This window comes from Dermacentor andersoni, chromosome 7 (genome assembly GCF_023375885.2).
Source record: "Dermacentor andersoni chromosome 7, qqDerAnde1_hic_scaffold, whole genome shotgun sequence".
NCBI classification, from domain to species: Eukaryota; Metazoa; Arthropoda; class Arachnida; order Ixodida; family Ixodidae; genus Dermacentor; species Dermacentor andersoni.
This window is the reverse complement of record NC_092820.1, coordinates 142,420,032-142,440,838: the sequence shown is the minus strand read 5'-3', so window position 1 is coordinate 142,440,838 and position 20,807 is coordinate 142,420,032. Positions and strand designations below refer to the sequence as shown.

General features: G+C 49.2%; 2 protein-coding genes across 3 annotated transcripts in view; both read left to right on the top strand.

Moving 5' to 3' along the window:
• LOC126533718 (uncharacterized) overlaps positions 1 to 8,052 on the top strand; it is a 336,510-nt gene extending 328,458 nt beyond the window's left edge. Inside the window, exons 14-15 of one of the 2 annotated variants that reach the window (XM_050180905.2) lie at positions 791 to 3,082; positions 4,773 to 8,052. In XM_050180905.2, coding sequence (XP_050036862.2) covers positions 791 to 3,082; positions 4,773 to 4,993 — 2,513 coding nt within the window. In that variant the 3' untranslated portion in view covers positions 4,994 to 8,052. Of the gene's footprint in view, positions 1 to 790; positions 3,083 to 4,767 lie in introns of both variants that reach the window. The other variant, XM_050180904.2, reaches the window with a different exon arrangement.
• Positions 8,053 to 18,422: 10,370 nt separating this feature from the next.
• Positions 18,423 to 20,807, top strand: part of sav (scaffold protein salvador) — a 41,019-nt gene continuing 38,634 nt past the window's right edge. Inside the window, exons 1-2 of the mRNA XM_050180906.3 lie at positions 18,423 to 20,144; positions 20,592 to 20,720. Of these exons, the coding sequence (XP_050036863.1) occupies positions 20,633 to 20,720 (88 nt within the window). The 5' untranslated portion in view covers positions 18,423 to 20,144; positions 20,592 to 20,632. The remainder of the gene's footprint in view (positions 20,145 to 20,591; positions 20,721 to 20,807) is intronic.

Here is a 20,807-nt window from a genome sequence, read left to right as displayed (position 1 = left end):
GCCAGGATAAGTGTTTCGAGACAACCTTAGTGTCGAATTAAACAACAAAATAAACTATAACCCTCAAACTTCCCAAACATGATTTATTTGTGTGTCAGAACTATTTGACAGGGACTCTAAAGACGAATACTAAGTTAAGCCAGCTACGCATCTTCTATAAAATAAATGGTCACTGTTATCGCGAAAGGGAGCTTGAAAAGCCAGGAAACACGCAGCCACGAAAAAGGTGTTACACCATGTTCTGTTCACAGATGCGTCGGTGTTGTTTCGTAGATGCTGCAGAGTGTATCGAAACTAGCTGCACATACGAACGGTTTTTTTTTATTTCTTTTCAATGCATAACTTCATATGCTCCATTTTGCCCTTTTTTTTTATGCAGCCATGCGTCTTAGTAATTTCCCTGTCTTTCAAGAGCTATGACATACTCGTATTTAAGATTGACATCAGAACTGATGCGATGATGTGGAACTTCTGATTTTTACATTACCACATGTGCTGCTCGAAGGCAGTAGGGTTCTTGGAGGACTACTGTACCATTTAGTGAGAAATAAAACAACGCCGCGCGTTGTACTCACTCGCTTAAAACGCTGCACGCAAGCACACCAGTGCTTTACTCGCCACAGAACACACCTTGAAGCTAACGGCAGTGGGCAAGCAAACGTGTGAGACTGATTCATTTGTAAATTACCTCATTTTCTCATTCAACTTCTCGCTCATTCAATATTTCACTGATTCATTCAAACAACAATTCGTACATTCATTCGTTCGTTCGTTTGTTCTTTCGTTTCAGAAGCCGAGCCAAGTCCTAAGTCGACGCCAGAGCACAGAAAGACGAGGACACACCACGAGCACCACTCGAAGAGGAGGACCTCGCCGGAGAGGTGTCACGTGAACGGCGGAGCCTCCAAGGAACACCACGAGCGTAGGACCGCGCACGACGCTTCCTCGTCGGAGCAGCACGCCAAGTCGTCCAAGTGCACCCCCACCAAGAGAGACCAGGGTCAGAACACGACACGAGAGGAGGTCGCCACCTGCCAGGACGTCCACATGACGCCCGCCGAAGAGGAACAGCCAGAGTCGCCCGTGCAGATGCAGGACTGCTGCCTGCAGGTCACCGAAGAAGACATCCTCGCCGCGACGTCTGGCTGGACCACGGCCAAAGACGAGAACCCGCTGCCCGAAGTGGACCAGGGAAGCAGCAAGAACGGAGCTGGCGGCGGAAGTCAGGAGAGCCATCCGCTCCGTGTACTAAGCGACGACGGCCTCAACTTACCGTCCTCCTTCACGGACTCCAGGTCCGTAAGCGTGGACCTCAACCACGTCGTCGGCGACGACGCCGAGATCTTGGGACACGTCTACGGGGGCCTGACCTGGAAGCTCCTGCAGGGCACCTTGCTTCAGCGTCGCCGGGAGCGTCATCAGAGGCTCTACGGAGACGACATGAGTGTCGGCGTCAAGGGAGACGTGCTCACCGAGAAGTTGGAGCGCATCGCCAGGCTCCGAAAGTTGACGTCGCCATACTTCGACAACAACAACGAGCGGATACCGTCCCTGCTCATAATGCGCAGCGGAACATCCAGCCCCACGGGAGGCCGCTACGGCAGCCTTCCGAACCGGAAGCAGCGGAAGGACCTGTGCGACGACCACGACGGCTCCACGGACGACGGCAGCAACAGTGACTGCGCGGACGTCACCAGCACCAAAAGCGAACCGGCCGACTTGGACGCGGACAGGTACGACATCCAGAGGTTGAACATCAAGCCCATGAACGGTCTAAAATTGGAAGCCTTCTACAACCGCATCCAGAAGTCAAACTCTTCGCTCGCCGAGAGTCAGGACCTGTCACCGCCCAAGCTGTCGCCCCAGGGCGACACACTTTTCCAGTCGTACTCGGAAAAGCTCGATCTCCTAGCAAAGGACTTCGGCGTGTTCCCGGGTGCGCAAGATCCTCCGGTAATAGACGTGCAGCCTCACAGACTGTTCCCGCTGCTTAACGCGAACGGCGAGGCTGATGGGCTCCCAGCAAACCAAAAAGTTCCTCCTCAAAGCACAGATGCTCCGACGGACTCCCCACCAGAGGCTTCGGGGGACTGTGCTTCGCCGGCTGCTTGCTCCTTCGCCAGGCAGCTAAGGCGGCTAAGCAGCGGAGGACCGAGCGAAGACGTCGCCGCGAGGTTAGCGCAGAGCGGCGACCACGCCCCGAGCCAACACCACGTGGAGAAGTCCGCCTCTAAGCCTAACAGGGTACTAACTAATGGCGCTCGCACGACTCCCTCAACACAGCAGCAGCAGCAACAACAACAACAACAGCAGCAGCAGCAGCCCGTCAAAACGGAACACTCGTCTCCCAAGAGAGCGATCGCGCCCGGCTCGAAACCACAGCGCAAACTCAGCTCCGGAACTGTTCCAGTTCCAGCGACAGTGGCTGTGACCTCGGCGCACAAGATTCACATGTCACCGTCGCGAGCAGCCGCCAGCCCGACGAACAGCGCTTGTGGCACTCTCACGGGCTGCTGCAGCCCGACCAGGAGCCGAGTGAGCGCCAAGAACGGCCGCGTTCCGACCGCCGCACCGGCGGCTGTGATCACCAAGGCACCGTGCAGCAACGGCAAGCACTGCGATCCGACAAGGCTCGCCAAGAAACCGCAGCACGGTAGCAAACAGCTGCCAGCGGCAGCCACCACGTCGACCGCCGCCGACGGTGGCGACCCCACCTGCGCAGCCAACAACCCGCTCTGCCGCAGCGTGTCGACTCCTACCACGCCCTGTAGCGCGACGGACTCGAAGGCGGCCATCCAGCGGGCGGAGACGGTGGACTCGGGCGCACTGCCGTCCCCGTACGCCACGGTGACGCAGGCGAGGCCCACGATACGCAAGTCGAGCAGCGGCCACGGCAGCAGCGACTCGAGCAGCTTCAAGGGCGTCATGAAGACAGTGCAGGTGGTACAGTGCTCGGGCACGAGCAGCGGGTACGAGAGCATTATCCTGCGCGACAGCACTCCGGCCTCCAGCCAGGACTCCGGCAGCGAGCGAGGGAACAAGGATGCGCGCGGCCGCAAGGGCTCCCGCAAGGCAGCGCAAGGTAACGCACGATGACCTCTGTGTCCTTCTCTTAGGCAGGAGGTTCGTAAGCCACGCTTTCTAGTGGCAGGGTGCAGCGGCTTGGTGCTAGCAGACAGACCGTCCTCCTGCTGCAAAGCACTTGTGCACCAGGTTGACAATGTTGGCTTGTTGGCCAAATGTGCTAATATGACTGTGCGCTTCATCCCAGCTCAGTTTTGCACCCCACTGAGCACTTTAAGACGGAGACTTCCACGTGTGCTCTTCGGAACAAAGTTGTAGATATTATAAGCATCAGAAACACACTCTAAACCGTCTCCACTTTAAAGCAACACTCTGCACCAAAGTCTATCAGGGGGAAATCTATTGTTTCGGAAGGAACCCCATTGATTTCCAACAATTCGTAGCGCAAGGAGAAATCGATGTGGAAGACAGCTTGTCTTCTCTTGTGTGATACCAACAACACTCAGTAGCATTTAATTTTTTTGTCAGCGTCCTCCTCAGTTGCGCAAGGCTGAGTCGTCACTGCTGATAGTTGTCCCTGCATGATTACGATGGAAATTTCCGCAACGTGAGACAAGTCACGAGAAGAAAGACCAAAACAAATTCTCGTCCTCCTCTCCTTTATCGGGACGATCCTGGCTGATTTCGCTTAGTCATGCCCATCTAAGAACAAAGGGAATGCTGAACAAGCATTGACTCCCTTAACGTAGTAGCCACATCTCTCAAATTTAACTCCATTTCCCAGGGTTATTTCGCTCCCCCGATGGAATGTACGTACCTGTGTTTTATTACAGTTTTAGTACTCGTCGATAAGGCGCATTCACTGTTTGCCCACAGACAGAATGAGCGTAGTCCGCGTGGGAGTATGAGAACTCCTCAACATGGAGTTCCTCATACATACTTCCTCATAGTAAGTTGTCAGAACTCCAATTGTTTCTGCCAAAATGACGTCAATGTAATTCCATGCGGATCTACAAGCATAGTCAATATGGAGTTAAGCATGACGCAAGCACCTACTTCTCTTCGAGGAATAACTTCTATATTTCCTTGTCCACTCACCCTGTGCTCAATGGTGTAGCAATCGCACTTTGAGTCCGATCGAGGCACCTTCTCTGCTCGTGCCCAAGCAACGTGAAAATACAACACCATACGATGTTATTGTAGTTAAATATGTGGCACAAACGCCTTCTCATTCATGCATGGAGTAACCACTCTCTCCTTGTCCACTCCCTCGGGGCTCGGTGACCTACAAATAGAGTTTTCGGCCCACTCCAGGCACCTCCTCTTGTACCCAAGCAGTGTCAGCGCTACTATATCTGCAACTACCAATATGCTCAATACTGGAGTTATATGTGGCACTAACGTCTACTCATTCACGCATGAAGTGACTGATCTCTCCCTTTGTCCACTCGCTTTGTGCTCAGTGGCCTAGCAATCGAGTTTTGGTCCAATCCAGCGCTTCTTCTCCAGCAGTTTTCTTGTGCCTAAGCTGCGTCAACGCTACTCCACCTGTAGCTACCAATATGCCCAAAACTGGGTGTACATGTGGCAAAAACGCCTACTCATTGATGTATGGAGTAACAGTAACAGCTATCTTCCCTTGTCCGCTCTCTCTCTCTCTCTCTGTGTGTGTGTGTGTGTGTGTGTGTGCTCAGTGGCGTAGCAATCGTGCTTTGAGTCCACTCCAGGGACTCCGTTCCTCAGTGCAGGCGGAGGAGTCGGCGGCAGGAGCCGATCGGCGCCGGGCCGAAGCCCACCCGAGAGCCCACCCGTGCGAAGGCGCCAGCACATGCCTGGACTTGGCAGGCACGTGCAGCGCTGGCACCAGCAGCACGGGCACGAGCTGCGCGGAGGAGCTGCCGGGGGGCAGCCCGAAGACGAAGTGGGCTGTGCTGGCCTTTTGTGCTGCAGGCTTCTGGACTTCTACTAGGCGCCGCAGCGGCAGCATAGGCAGAGGCAGGGGCAGCAGAGCCCCCTCGTAGCTGGACAAAGTGGCCTGTGTGTGTTCGCTGTGTGCGACTGTGCGCGGGAGACTCTTCGACCCGCAATAACTTCGTGCTGACTGTGGCTTTCTTTCTCCCTTCTCGAAAGGCAGTGTTTTTACCACAGCATGCAGACGAGTGTCATGGTGCGCATGGAAGAGAGCCTGCTTGGCAACTTTCGATGACAATAACAGATAGCATTAGCATAGCCGAGACATGGCAGCACAATAAATGTAAATACATGCACCGGAGTGTATGCTAGCACGTAGAACGCGAGCAACCCCGCCGGTGGCGACATCGGGTGGCAATGTGATCAGTCAGAACGCGTAAGCATAGCCTCCGATAAGGAAAGCGGCCGCCCGCCATCAGACCTCGAGGATAATGGCGTTAGAAACACTACTTGCGTTACATCATCGGTTCGAAAAACAAAAAATGAAAGTCACATATACCTCCTCGAAAATAGCGCTGCTGCTGACGCCTTTACACCACCACATAAGTAAACTAAGTACAATGGAGTCATTGCAATAACGGTTTTCCGTGCTTCTTTTTAAACATCGTGCCGTAAGATGTCACCAGAAGCGTTGCTCCTCGCGTCTACATCTTCGGGTCTGCGTCTACAATGTGCTGTCATTGTTATTGAGTGAGAAACCGTTCGGAAGAGGCATTGAGCATTGAAGCTGTATATCTTCAGACATCAAGCTGAGCACTGGTCTTTGCCCTCGCCCAAGACAGCCTTCACACAACCAGGATGACGTTCACGTCACGTCACAGAGCGCGGTCGTTACTTCTGCTGGGTTTCGTAAAGCAACAAGTAATTCTATACAAGTTCGAGAGGAATGCGTTTTGCGGAAAGACATGAGTGATTTAGCATAGCGTTACCGTCTAACGTCGAGCGTAGGACAGAGTATTAGCGATGTTTGTCATTATTATCGAAATAAGCAGTTTGGTTTGGCGTTGTAAGGCCTAAGACAAGATGCCGCTATGCCTCGGAAGTGTTCTGGTTTCCACGTACCAGGTGGGCGCCGCGGAATTCAGCGTTGATTTGTGTATGATTAGTTACCTCTTGACCAGAGGACCGCCATATTTTGGCTCCGTGTTGCTTACTTTTGGACGCGTCGTCCTGGAAGACTTGCGGTCAGCTAATAGCAATTACCGAGAATCCTGTAAACTCCTCACATGAGCAGTCCTGTTAGGTGGTGACGGTATGGCTGTACTACTATGTTAAAACACTCGTGTTTCTCGTCATGCTAGCAATCCGAAACCACCGCACTGACGGCCTGTCCAAGGAAGCAACTCATGACAGAACAAAGGTGCCTAAACCAAAACTACTAAATATCGAGAAAAAAAATCGCCAGGATGAACACAATAGGACCTGAAATGTCTGACTACAGTTCAAGCGATAGGATAGCAGCCAGTCGCGAATGGTATATCAAGACGCTAAAACAAGTCAGTTTTAGCCGAGTCATGGCAGCTAGTTTATCCATGGTCACAATGCCAGGATAGGTCCCGAAACTGCCATGATTCTTTCTTTTTCTTTTCTTTAGTGATGACAAGACAGAGCTGGCACTATTTCTGGAATCAGCGTAACATATGGAGGTCTCTTGAGCCTGAAATATATTTTAATAGAAATAACTGAAAAAATTATGTTTACGTTTACCATTAGCCAAGAGCCCGCGTAAGACAAATCGTTATGTAGGGAATTCTTTTCCTTAACTAAAAGACACTTCGAACATGACGCAGGTGGTTAGAAAAAGTGTGATAAATACGAAACATACCAAATTTACTGGAACATAGCGCTGCGCTTAACACAAATTTACAGTATTTTCCGTAAAGTGCAGAGGTTATCTTTAAATCAAGATGCTTGCTTCTTGAAACACTCCCACGCTCGTGTATTTATTAATTGGTTGCTACAGTTGTCTATATATAAGGTTAAGTTTCTGGTCTTGTTCTTTTTTTTTTTTTGTCCAGCTGCGTCTGAAGGTTTATTCTGTGTCGTCACAACAGAACAGTATTGCTCACGCCATCCCCTAATAGTGGGTTTTCATTACAAGCCACAGCTCATTACATACACTCCATTACATAAAAGCTATAGCTCGGCAGAAGTAAAAGACACGATTCTATAAAAAAAAGCAATTTCGTCTGTTCGCCATCCACTTAAACAGGAGGTGCCAGGAGGTGCCAGACGCTGCGAGCACTCAAAAAGTGCGCTAACAGTACTTGTTGCTGTGCTGGATGTTTCATACTTGTTCCGGTGTGACAGGACGCGAAACAATGTGAAGTAAGGCCAGACGCTCTTTACTGTCCTGGTCTTACTCCACATCGCTTCGAGTCCTACTACAGCACAAAAAGTGAGGTAACTTTCTTCATTAATCCGACTTCAAGAAGTGGTCCAGGGCGCATCGATGTCCTCCTCGCAAGCTGCTCCGTAGGAGGTCCGGCGCGTAGCGTCACCTACAATATCATCTCTCCTACTGGAATCAGCATCAGCACCAGCAGACGACAGACTTGGCCCGAGCGTCGTCTGCAAGAACCTGACACCTGCGGCAACGCAGTAAAGGGTTCACTTCCACACCCGTACCATGATCTCCAGAACGAGCCAAGCCAAGAAAAGCAACGTGCCACTTTTTCCACAGCCGACGTCGGATAAAACGAACTCCGTCAGTGACGACCCGCGCGGACTGATATTGCTCGGAAATGTGCACGCTTGTGTTCTGTATACAGTTCGTCTGCCTACTAGTTTTGTACACCACGTGTGTTGTTCCATAGCGTTCAGAACCAGTAAAGGTAAAACACATCTCTTTGTACACACGCTTCTTCGAGTCCTCCCAGAGAAAAGAAGAAACCTTTTGGACACGCGTCGTCGAGCGTGTAAGCGTGGACTGTGCGCCATCTTGCGCGAGGAGGATCTTAATAATATCAAAAACACAAACACAAGCGGGTGCGTGATGAATGTGTACCCCGCTCTGTTGTTCATTTGTACGTGTTATATTAAAAAGTGTTATTTTTATCCACGACTCCCCGTTTCTTGTAGACGTTGTGCTGTTGCGTACCAGCACGTGACTCAGCCTTGAAGCATGCGTGTTGTGTACTTGAGTTTCAACGTGTCTGTGCTTCAACCTGATAACGCGGATCATTAACAACTTTTGCCCTTTCCTGGTCCGTAAACGCATTACCATTTGTGGTATACAGGAGACGCAGGTTACAATGATGATAATTTATTGGCATGCCCTTTGAAACGGGGCGGTGAGAAATAGTCACCTGTAGCCAGTGTCAGGATTGGGGGCTCAATCCCATCGCTCGTGATCCGTTGTCAAGATTGGAGTCGGGCATGAATTAGAAGGTAGCTGGCCCATGCCGTCGTCCAACTTATCCACGCTGAGGACGTTGATGAAGGGAAGGACTGCTTCTCATCGAGAACAAGGAATATGGGTGTATTTACAGTATTTATATCAGTCTAACATGACTGTTTTAGAAAGTACATCAGTCTAACATGACTGCTTGAGAGAGAGTGTCCTGAGCAGCCGCACAACAGCGGTTTTTAAACACTCGGTCCTCTCCCGATACAAGCTGATGCGAACGTTCGTTTCGTCATCGCAAACTAGCCGCCTCCCCGCAGGACGGTCTACACACACAAATGCACACACGTGCGAAGGTCCGGAGCCGACGTCAGAGGGGCCCCGTAGAACTCGGAGCCGTTCCGTGTAGCGCGTTGTCTTGCGTCTTGGTCGGTGCATGGGAAGCAGCGCCAAACGGCGTTCCCGCGGCAACTCGCGCACCCGTAGCAGATCAAGTCCGTGTTGGGGAGTTTGGGAACAATAGTTGGCCCGCCGAACTCATTCCGTCACAACGGCGATGAGGCTAAAGGTTGGCGGCGGTTTCAGCACAAAGCCTGCTTCATCGAACGTATCCTAGCTGAAGCGACAGAGAGTGGGGTATGCGCGTCTTGTTCCCCGACACAAAGTCGATTTAGTCACGCTGTGGCTAGAGGTTGGCGGCGATGCTCCCGAGATGTTGCTTCCACAGTCGCAACTGGGTGGCAAACTTGCACTGCAGCTGGCAGTTCTTAACACCAGCTGCTTGAGTTAATCAGGTATGCGCTACATACTTTTTCTTCGTGCATTTTTGTATAGACCCTTTCGCTGCATGTTTACAAACATAGGACCTGGACGGCTTCCGGTTTTGCTTACTGACGTAGCCCGCTAAATTTAGCGAGCAAGAAAGGTATTGGCTGCGATATCGAGTAGCAGGAGCGCGTTAAAATCTAAGCCCGCAGATTTTCAACACTATTGCTCCGTACATAACGACAATTTTACAAGTGGATGTTGCCGTAAGTTATAAGAAATTTTGTGTATTAGTCTTGAGGCCCGCAATGCGCATGTCTCTTATCTCAAAACTTCAAAATCGACTTTCACACAGTAAAACAACTTAGAAACGCGCTTTGTGTTCCGGCGCAGCAGACTGACAAGGCCCGTGACTGGAAGTTTATTGGGACCGCACTCTCGCTGCTGTTATCGCGCGAGTGAAGTCTATACATCTCCTTAATCTTGTTAAGGCGTAAGCCTTTAGTGGCTCATGAGTGTCCGCGGGCGCAGTCCGTGGTGGACGCAGGAAAGCGGTGATCACCGGCGAGGGGCGCAAGGACAGGAGGCGCCATGCCAGTAGCGCTGTGCGAGCGGGCGAGTGGGAGAGCGCGGACATGCGCGTAGGGGTGCGCGCATATCGGCGACAAACCTTGGAGCCATACGGCTGTAATTGCATTATCCTCGCGGCCACGGCGGTGTCCGTTCGCAGAACAGTTCAAACAACAGCAACAGAGGCAGTCGCTTTCGCCTATCGCAGTTTAGTTCAGCAAAGTGCCCATAGATTTTTCTTTCTCTTCCTCAAGACTTACCTAGCTTGTACCCCTACCTATGCCTGTAACGGATCCGGTCGTATAATTCTCCTCCCTGCTTTTTTTTTTTTTTTGGCCACCAATACTCTAAACGTCTTTGGCTTACCTCGAGTGCTGACAGGTTGATGCTCCCGTCAACTTTAAATTCACGCGCTTCTGGAAGCAGCGCATCAGCAGCGCAGGTGATGCCATCTTGCAACGCCGAGTTCAACCCTGCGTGTAGTGGTAAGTGTGTGCGTGCGCGCGTGCGTGCATGCGCGTGTGTTTGTGTGTGTGTTTGCGTTGTTGGAAACCTTATTCGAATTCTAAGGAACACGGGCGCCCAACCTCCCTTACGGAACGTAACAATGTGAAAACAGTGCCGCCACTTTACGGCATTAAGTAAAAGGTGTCAATTTTTCTTTTTTCTTTCTTTTTTGTATGCCATGTACTGACGTGGCATCGCCATCTCAAGCGCTTGCGCGTCAATTTGCAGCGAAGCACGACGATACGCATCTAGTTTTTACCTTTCATTCAAAGCAGGACTCGGCTAAGCACACGACCACTGGGACTCTGTCCAGGGTGCTTCTGCCTGTGGGCGGTTCCCAGTAAATTTAAGCATACGTGCGCAATGTCGGCTGTTTACCGCCGCGACAGGATTGTCGTGCTCGGTGCGAGGTACATATATGCCCGCTGGGTTTCGCGAATGGGTTCAGACCAGGCAGACGTTTAGAGGATAATATATTTGCACTAACTCAGCGCCTAGAGATTTCAGTAGCTCAGAATAGACATTTGTTGATAGACGCTTCTAGATATTATAGGAGCCTACGACAACGTAGACAGTGAATAGTTATGGGTTATTCTCAAGCAAAAAGGCATAGATCACGATTTCGTGGACCTGCTGACGGATACATATAGCGACAACCGAGTACAATTTGTATGGGAAGGCGGAAAATGTAAAGAAATGGTGAAAATTCGCCAAGTACTGAAGCAAGGATGCCCTCTGTCTCTAGTGTTGTTCACGCTTTATGTTGAGGGCATGTATAGGAAGACGATTGGAAAACAGTGAATTGGGTTTGATTTATCATACACGCGCAATGGACATATGGTGCAACAGAAGGTCCCCGGACTGGTGTATGCGGATGACATAGTGCTAACGGCGGACAATACAAGAGATCTACAGACACTTGCGAATATGTGTGGCAACGCAGCGACAAATTTAGGCCTTAAGTTTAGCTCAAAGAAATCGGGAATTGTGATCTTTAGTGAAGAGACGAGTAACTGTACATGCTGTCGATTCAACAGGAAAGCATACCCATAGTCAACTAATATAAATACATTGGCGTATACATACACGAAGGAAAGATTTACTGAGGCACCCACCAAGACAATCTGAAAATAAAGGGGAAGCGGAAAGCAGCAATAATGAAACAGAGCACTTTGAGGTGAGGCGGTGAGGTGGTGGGTATGAGGTGGTGCATGGAATCTGGAAAGGAGTAATGGTACCAGCGCTAACATTCGCAAATGCCGTTCTGTGCTTAAATACGGATACGGAGTCGGAATACGGAGTCGGAATACGGAGTCGAAATATGGAGTCGGGGTTGGAAGTTCACCAAAGATCGGTACCAGCCGGTTGGCTTTAGGAGCCTACGGCGAAACCACAAATGAGGAAAAACTTTGAAGAAGGGCTCCGGAACATGGATCAAAACAAATGGGCGGCTAAAGCGCACAAGTATCTGCACCTCAAACGCGCGGACACGTAGTGTAGGAAGAGGTCGAGAAAGTGGGACACCAAGTACATGGTAATAGAAAGTGTAAATGGACAACCAGGAGTTATCAGGAAGAAACAGAGAGGAAGAGAGACAGCGAATTGGATGCAAAGAATGGAAGCAAACAGGGCCATGGAGATTTACAAGAATGAGAAGAAAGAAAGTGGAAGGGAAAACCTGTACAAAAAGTGTCCGACTATTACGATACTCCCTAATGCGAAATTTCAGCGCAGCTCGATACGGGTTTTCATTTCGCGATATATTGAGGCAAATAATTTGAGCCCGAAATCGCCGCACGGACTGACAGTGGGCCAATGCCGTCAGCGCCTTCGCAGAGGGAGGGGCAATATGGCGACGCTGGCATGATGAGCGGCATCGGAGCCAGCTGTGGAAGATGATGACGACGAACGCGCTAGCACTGACACGATCGCGTTCTCGCGGTTACGCCGAGGGACGACGTCGCTCAACCCAGGAACGGGCGCCTAAGAGCTGCGTTCTAACTGCATAAAGGGCATTACCTTGTTATTTGACGCTCGAGTTGGTTGCCTAACGACATAAACATACCGGAGCAAATATTCGAAACGAGGTGAGGCATGGGTATATACGGTGCAGCAAGAATCCTCAGACCACTCGGCACATCCTAATCGAGAGTTTTAGTTTAGGGGACGCAAGCGGCTTGCGTACGCAAGAGCTAGGGGCCACGCTACTGCGCATGCGCAGACCCTTACGTCTGACTCTGCGCATGCGCAGTATCGTCGCCCCTAGTTGCTGCGTACGCAAGCCGCTTGCGTCCCCTAAACTAAAACTCTCTAATGTAACGCGAAGGGACTCGCCCAGCGAGACCCGGAGATAACGTGCGCCTTCCAGAAGCGCTTGGACTGGAGGATGTTTTCTTTTTTTTGAGGGGGGGGGGGGGAGTGGACGGAAGCATCAACCGCTCAGCAGTCGAGATAGGCGAGAGACGTTTAGATTATTGTTGGGAAAAAAAAGTAGGGAAGCGATTGATACGAATGGATCCGTTACAAGCATAGGTAGCGGAACAAGGTGGATAGAAAAGTTTTGAGGAAGATAAAAGAAAGATTAAGGAGATGTATGAACAAATGGTGGAATGAAAAACATAAACAGAATACCTGATTAGAACAAGCAGGCTAGATAACTATTTGTCCCCGCCCCGTTTGAAAGGAGATGCCAGTAAATCATCATCATCATCATCATCGCTTAAGCCCAGATTTGCCCGTGCTGGTTTGTTTAGTGCCGCATTGCACGTTTCTTTAGCCGGTTGCGGATAAATATTTTATTCAGAGTTCACAGACAGCTACAGCACAGCTAGAGATGCGAACGGCGAAATCGCAGTAGCAGTACTTCGTTAAAGGGTCCAGCCCATCCGAACCATGTCGTCTAAATGGCGGAATGAATACGCTGCGCTGCTGCACGATCAACAGTAATAGTTTGCATGCTAATGCAAAAATAATTTGCGGAGACTGAAATAAAACACGGCCATCACGTCAATAGTTCGACCATGTCGATGTCATCGAGCGAAATTTCCTTAAATTCTTTTTAAGAAATTCTATTATCCTAGACAGCCCTTTAAATCTCTAAATCTAGGAAAATTTTTTCTAAAGTTGACAGCACTGTTCCGCAACAACCGAAATACGGAAAAATACATTGAAATCCGTGACGCCATACTGACGTGCCGACGCTAGAATTTTGGCACGATGTAAAAAAAATTGAACTTTGACCTTCAACATGTTTTATAATCATCAGCCTACTAGCACGAAATCAGCGTGAATATAATTTTGAAAGGATGCTTTATCAGTCTAAATCGATTAAATATTTACCTGTAGTGTCCCTATAGACCGTTTCATCGGGCGAGGAGGATAGGGCGCGCGGAGAGCCTTTCCTCCTCTCTGGCTTGGGCGATCCGGCGCGGCGCTGCTTGAAAGTATTGCTGTCGCGTGCTGCGGAACGATTTCGAGATGTTTTCAATCTTACTTTGTGAAATTTACGCCATGTTCGTTCATATAAGGTCATGAGGAAAGCCTTTCGGTGCATCAGTAACTATACTGTAGGCAGAAATATGTCTTGGGGGCGCAAAAATGTGACGCGCATAATCAGCCGCGGTGTACACACATTATCAGTCGCGGTGCGTGTATGTGTTGTTTACTATTTTGCTTATATCGATTTTGATTCAACAAAGAAAACCGGCGTCTCTGTATTACCAGCATTAAATGGTAAATCAGCTCACTGTCTGATCGATTGGTGTTGGCAGTAAAACATAAAACATAAGAGCGCATGCTCCTGCACGGCCAACCTAAGGCAACCATGAAACGTCTGAGTGGCAGGCGCTATCAAATATTTGTGATACACTGGCATCGTTCTCACGCATATTAAGTTTAGTATGTTTGAAATTACCATATGTCTACGCTAGCCTTGCTGCATGAGGCCAATGGCGCTGCTCAACGCAGCGATCACTGCGGTTGGTGAGCCAGCACGATACGTATATAATCTGTGTGCTTCGGCATTGCCTTTTTGGCCCGTATACGGCCATAATATATGAGAGGGTTCGCATAAAAAGAATGCGATGGCTATTTTTGAGCGCAAAATTTCCGTAAAACGTGTGAGCGCGTCGTAGAGAAGTGAACGAACACAACCGAAAAAAAAATCGGTTATCATCCTCTTTCTCTAAAAAGCCAGAGAAAACGGGCTAACGCCGCACAACGTTTCTAAATATATAACCGCTGATGTCGTATGCTTGGACCATGCGCTATATAGAACAAAGATATCTGTAATCCAGCACCTACTACTGCTTAGGACGCTCGCGCAGTTCGTAAACGGTCGCTTTGCTGGACAAGCTTAATTCAGACTGTAAGGTATGCTGCTATTACTAGCCAAAACTATTTTATTCATGGGTGAAAGCCTCATCCATCCAACCAAGTAGTCACGCAATGTAACCTGCAGCGAACAGTTTGAACGCTTGTCAAAGTATCACATCACAGCTCCTATCGCAGCAAAATGGTACTCACGCTGTTAACATCGTCGCGTATGTTTCATTGCTCCTAAACCGCAGCTTAGAACTAGAGGATAATACTTCAATAAGGTTACATTAGTGAATGAAACATTCAGAAATACACGATTGATCTCCGAGGCTGATTGTAGGCTCAAATATGCGCGCGCACATCGCGCTGCGCGTTCCGTCCACCTCAACGCCAGCAGAAACTCCGGCCATGACGCCTTAAACAACTTCAGCACGTCTCACAGAACCGTTTACCACGTAGAAGACGCACGTCATACTAAACAGACCGCACGACCGCGAAAACAAACGCCAGAACCTACCGCCGAGCGTATACCTGCCATGCAAAAGACTGCTTTCACCCAAGCCAGTATGGCGCTGCTCATAGGCGGCGCCACTGCGTTCACAATATGGCGGCGCCTACGAAAAAACGGTCTTATAAGAAGCGGCAGATGCAGAATTAAAATCAAATGCTGCACTTGCCGTGTCCCCGCAAAAATACTCGTCAGCTTTTAAAAAGTTGCCTGCCGTTCATAACTGCTGTCTAAAACAACGGAAAGGATACGAATTAACCCTGTATACATCAGCGCACAATATGGCGTCAGCAAACACCCAGAAGTCTACATTGTCTAAAATACTCATATTCCTCTCCTAGATTCGGCGTCGCTGCATAGGTCTTATTCCCAGTGGCTTAAGATACCTGCGACACGTTCTAAAGACATTTACTTTCGTCCGTGCTTCTTGCGGTGCAGTCGCTAACCTTTTGCGTGTGCAATTTTACAGCGTAAGACAACGTTATGCGAGTGGTGCCTGCAACGAGTGACCTTCGCGCTCAGACAAAACGATAGGAATGAGACCTGTCGGCTTCTGTGACAAGCGTCACGTGGACCAGGGAGTCTCCAAACTACGGCCCGCGTGCGATATCCGACCCACAGTCGGCCAGCAGGTGGACTCGGGCGCAGCCTCCGCTGCGCTTAATTCCGCCTGCGAGCGGCACTTCTGCCTAATTCATTTCGATATTGTGCTTCTTCTTTGGAGCCGGCTTCGATGCACTCACAGCCCCCTCGATCATCCGAGGCAACGCCAATGAATCCTGTGTGTTGCGACGTACCGATTGGCCGGTCCGGCCCAGCCACCATCAGAAGACACATCCAAGCTCTCTCGATTTCGCGCATGCGCAGACGAATTCGAGAGAAGAAAACTTTCGCGAGCTTATCGTCCACGAAGCGACAGCGTGCAAATAGCTGTACATACCAGGTGTTCCCTTTTTCTTCTTTTTCTTGTAACTGCACCATCTTTTTCTTAATATTGCCTATGGCAGATAACCGTTGAGCTAAATTACTCGATGAGGCGGCCATAACTTCTACGAGAAATCAAAATGATTGATTGAATAATTGACATAAATACATGAACTAACCTTTTTATTTAATTAGAAGTTGTAGCCGGCGACTTCGCAAATTCGCAAGGCTTGTCCACTTGGAACGAGTTCAGAGATAGAAATTTTCAAAAAGGTCCGACGAGGTACATTAGCGTGCAAAAACGCCTTTTTTACGCATTGAACTTCAATATTTGCTGGAACACCAATGCATTTTGTTGCAAACATTGCGAAAGCATATCTCGGAACTGGTGTCGTCCTCAGAATTCGTTCCAATTGGATATGACTTTAGAAGTCACCGGCTACAGTTAGTAAATTGTATATGTGGATTTAAGTAATTAGTTTAAAAAATAATTCGCATAATCTGTTAATTAGTCAACTATTCACTTGCATTTCTTGTGCAAGTAATGTTTGCCTGGAATAGTAATTTACCTCATTAAGGGGAATTGGGCTACTTGTCATGGGTGACTTTTTAACAATTTCGTTAATGCTAAAATAAAACACCCCCGTATTTATCGTACCATGTAGTCAGTGGCCACAAGCGTTCTTATACGAAAATTTAATGTCTTCGTAATTATGCAATGCTTTTTTTTTTTTTTTTTACCGACCTTGGGCATAATCTGCTTCGTGCCTTTTTGTAGAGCGGTCGCACGTTCTCGTTGCCGAATAGCATTTCCACAGCACAACCCTCTGAGGTGAACCACTAATTTGTGAGCAGGACTTTTACAAAACTCTCGTAAACATTGCAACTGTTTCGCGTGAGGTATAACATCATGCCCGCGCATTACATTTCCCTTGATGTGCTTGATATGCTTGATCCGCTTGATGTGCTCGAAGTGATACAATTTACTGAACTGTGGCATCTGTATTTAGTGAAGAGTGCCCAACTTTGTTCACGAGTTAAACTTGTAAACCTTACTTATATTTTGGCATTTTTTGTCAGAACTACAAGGCCTTAGTTCAAAAATTGCTACCTGCATAGGTAGAATTAAGCGCTTGTGCGTAGACACTCCGCCCGAACCCCTATACCACCACCTCGCAAGTCTCCCACTAGAAAGGCTCCACACGACATTCAGTTCAACTGCCTTTGCGCACCGTGCCTCTTTCGGGTTAGGTTACGCACCTGCGGCAAGACCTTCGATTCCTCGATGGTGTGTGAGCCGTACTGAAGTAAACCTCACAATCCCAGGACTTCAGAAAGAAAGTCGGGCTTGCCGTCATCAGCACTCAAGCAACTTACTTTACTCCTCTTGTACGAGAAATACAGCGACTGCACACACGTCTATAATGATGGCTCAACTACATCAACCAGTTCCGGTGGCGCTGTAGCTATACCAACAATGGGAATAACCCAGCTGTTGAAGGCTTCCCATATCACTACGTCTACAGCGGTAGAGCTCTAGGCTCTCCGCGACGCGCTTCATGTGTATCCCCAGGTGTATCCGGCGGAAAGAGGGGTGTCTTCAGACGTATATGACACCCCCCCCCGCCCACTGGTCCCTTGCACCCGGGGCCCACGGCCCCCCGGCCCCCCCTGTTGCTACGCCACTGCTCATCCGCCCACCTAACTTTCTGCCGCCCTCTGCTACGCTTTCCTTCCCTTGGAATCCATTCCGTCACTCTTAATGACCATCGGTTATGTTCCCTCCTCATTACGTGTCCTGCCCATGCCCATTTCTTTTTCTTGATTAGATTTCTTGAGGATCGATAAGCACAAAAGCTTATTCAGCACTAATTAGAATGGCTGATAGTCCTGCATGTGATGTTTGCGGATACGAGGAGAACATATATGCCACTTGTTGGGCCACTGTCCTCAATTTCAAGCACAAAGACAATCTTTGTCCAACACATTGAGGAAACTAGATGATGGTCCTCTGAGTGAACAGACAGTATTAGAGCACCGTACCCACCGATCATCGGCTCAGAAGGCAGTGAAGGCACTTTTGTGCTTTCTGAGAAGGTCTGGTTTGCACGAGCGGCTTTGACTCAACTACTGGCCGTGCATTTGTCGATAACCTCTCTCTCTCTCACCCTTCTCTCTCTTCCTCTTCCCCCAGCGTAGGGTAGCCAACCGAACTCCTGACTGTTTACCATCCCTGCCTTCCCTATTTCTCTCTCATTTTCTCTCTCCTTCGCTTGTGTAGTTTGAGAGCGTTCCCTCGCGGCGGTTTCACGCAACCACCCAAAGTTTCTTTTTCATTTGAATGGACCGAGATATCATACGTTCTGCGCATTAATTACGTGATACTGGGCACCATACTCGCATAGGTTGTTTGAAGATCGCGCTGTCTCTGAAACCTTGTCAGTGGCTTCCGAGAGGCGCGCGGCTGCGATGTGTGCTGCCATCTACCGATAGTTCAAAAAACCTTTCTTCTTCTGGGAATATCGGTTCTTGCGGGGGTGGCGCCACCTGGCAACATTACGGCAAACCTTCATGTGCAATTGGAGTGCGTGCTGCTGATGTGCGCTTCATATGTCGTCGTGTTAGTGACAACCGTATTCTTTCGCAGCATCGTAAATTTTGAAGCACATTACGTTGCAATCAGCCTCTTCAGAGTTGCAAAAAAAAAAAAAAATGATTACCTTCAGGCAAAAAAGTTGGTGTATATAAAACCCCGCGGTTAAGCGCCGCTGAACGCCGGGGGTTGTGGCGTGCCCTTGTAATCCAGCTACTTGGAGGCTTGCACTAGAGGACGGGTTGAGGCTGGGAGTCCTGTCCCATGTTGACTTATGTTGATCGGGTGTCCGCGCTAAGCTGGGCGTCGATATGGTGACCCCAGGGGAACCCGGTGGTGGCCAGGTCGCCTAAGGAGGAGCGAACCGGCCCAGGGCGGAAACGCAGCAGGCAAAAGCTCCCGCGCTCTGCAGTAGTGGGATAGCACCTGTGAATGGGCGGCATGGGGCAGCCCAGCCGATACATTCGGACCTAGTGCTTTTTTTTTTTCCTAAATATATCGCTGTACTCGTAACGTCTATTTATGGCGAATGATTTTTTTTTTATTGTCCTCATTTACGGCCGCTGTGTGAGCAGTGTGCCTTCTTTGCATTGTGCACCCACATTCGTTTTCCATGCTGCCTGTGCAAGCGGCATTAGTGTGTCCAATTATTGTTCTTGCGTGTGCGGAGTTCTGCGAACGAGTTCCTTAACTAACGGCTCTAGTGCGGTCGTGTGCCTCCTTTGCACTGTACCCATACTCGTTTCTGTAAGGCCAGCATGGCTAACGTAAAGGATATGTCTCCACGTCGGCCCAATAATGTACGATGCCCGACCAACATTGGCCCTGCTTTCTGTGTTGCTGGCGTCAGTACACGCTGCAGCAGCAGCTTGTGCTGAAGCCTAACAGATGCAACGTGTAGACACCGATCGAGTAGCACGGGGCTTCATATTGATCATCCGATCATACTTCTAATGCATTTTAAAGGACCGAAAAAGGTAACTTGGATTCTAGGGCACTCCACTGCGGCATCTCTCATAACCCCTATGTCAAACTATATGTCACACTGAATCAACCAATTCATTGCGTTGTGGTAATTTCTAGAAAAGGAAGACGGAAATAAAGAAACGCTGTTCAAAATTTGGTATATACTTCCACCCCTCAAAGCAGCTCTTCCGAGAAGTTAGAGTACGCATTTTGACAAACACCAACAATATTACTATTCAGTAGAAATCGACATAGAGCACACCAACTTTCCATTACTAAGAGTAAATGCATATTTTTTGCCTGCATCCCTGCGTCCGAGTAACTGAAAAGCAAGGGACAAAAAAAAAAAAAAAGAACGCGCGGGTGGCGCTCGCAGCGCCATCTTGTTTCGCTTCTCCATCACAAACACAGATGGCGACAGCAGCGCAGTTACTTTCTCAGCATTTCTCAGCACACGTCTACGCTTTTGGGGGCAACTTGTGGAGTTCCGTGCTAATCTTTCTAGCCAAATAGGCTGTCGAGTCGCATCGCTAATCATGCTCGCTCGGCCAGTGACAAGTATTGACATTCAGCGGCCGAGGGCGACCGATAACTGAGTAAACAACTCGCCGCCACTTCAGAGGTGAAAACTGTAGTGACCCGCGTCTAAAATGGTATGCACCTCCGCATGACTTTGTGGTCTTAAGATTATTTTCTCAAGTGACTTTGCAGTTATCGTACTGCTTGGTACAGAAAATCGCGCACTTGACTGCGGCGGTGGCCTCTAGCGCGTTCAGGAATGTGCAAAATGCTCCCCCAAATGTGTACCGTACGTTGCTTAAATAAGGTTGCCTGCTGCTTGTGTAGTACTTTCGACTTAACATACTTCAAGCAGATAGCGCCGAGATATACTCGTGGCTTGGGTTTCGCCGCAACGCTTGAAGAGCTCTTTCACCTCACGGCGTTTGAGAAGGGCTGTTGCAATTAAGGACCCCCCACTTTTTTTTTACATGCGCCGCATTCCTTTCAGACGAGACTTTTTGCCGTTATCTCTATCGGAGCAAGAAGTCGTCGTGGTGTCTGATACCTCTCTCGTTTTTTATCGCATCTCTTTACGGCAGGAGTTGAGGTGGTCTTCCTACAATGATCAAGCGATAGTCTGATGTTATCGAAGAAAAAAGACCTCAAATATCTTCGAGATGGTGTGGCAGGCAAGTACGTCAAAAAGGAAACACCACCGCATGTACCAGGTCAGTCGGAGGATGATGTTCGTTTCACTTCGCGCTCAACCTGACTGTCGCACTTGCGTTTCAGCCTTTCTGCAAAACTGATGCAGC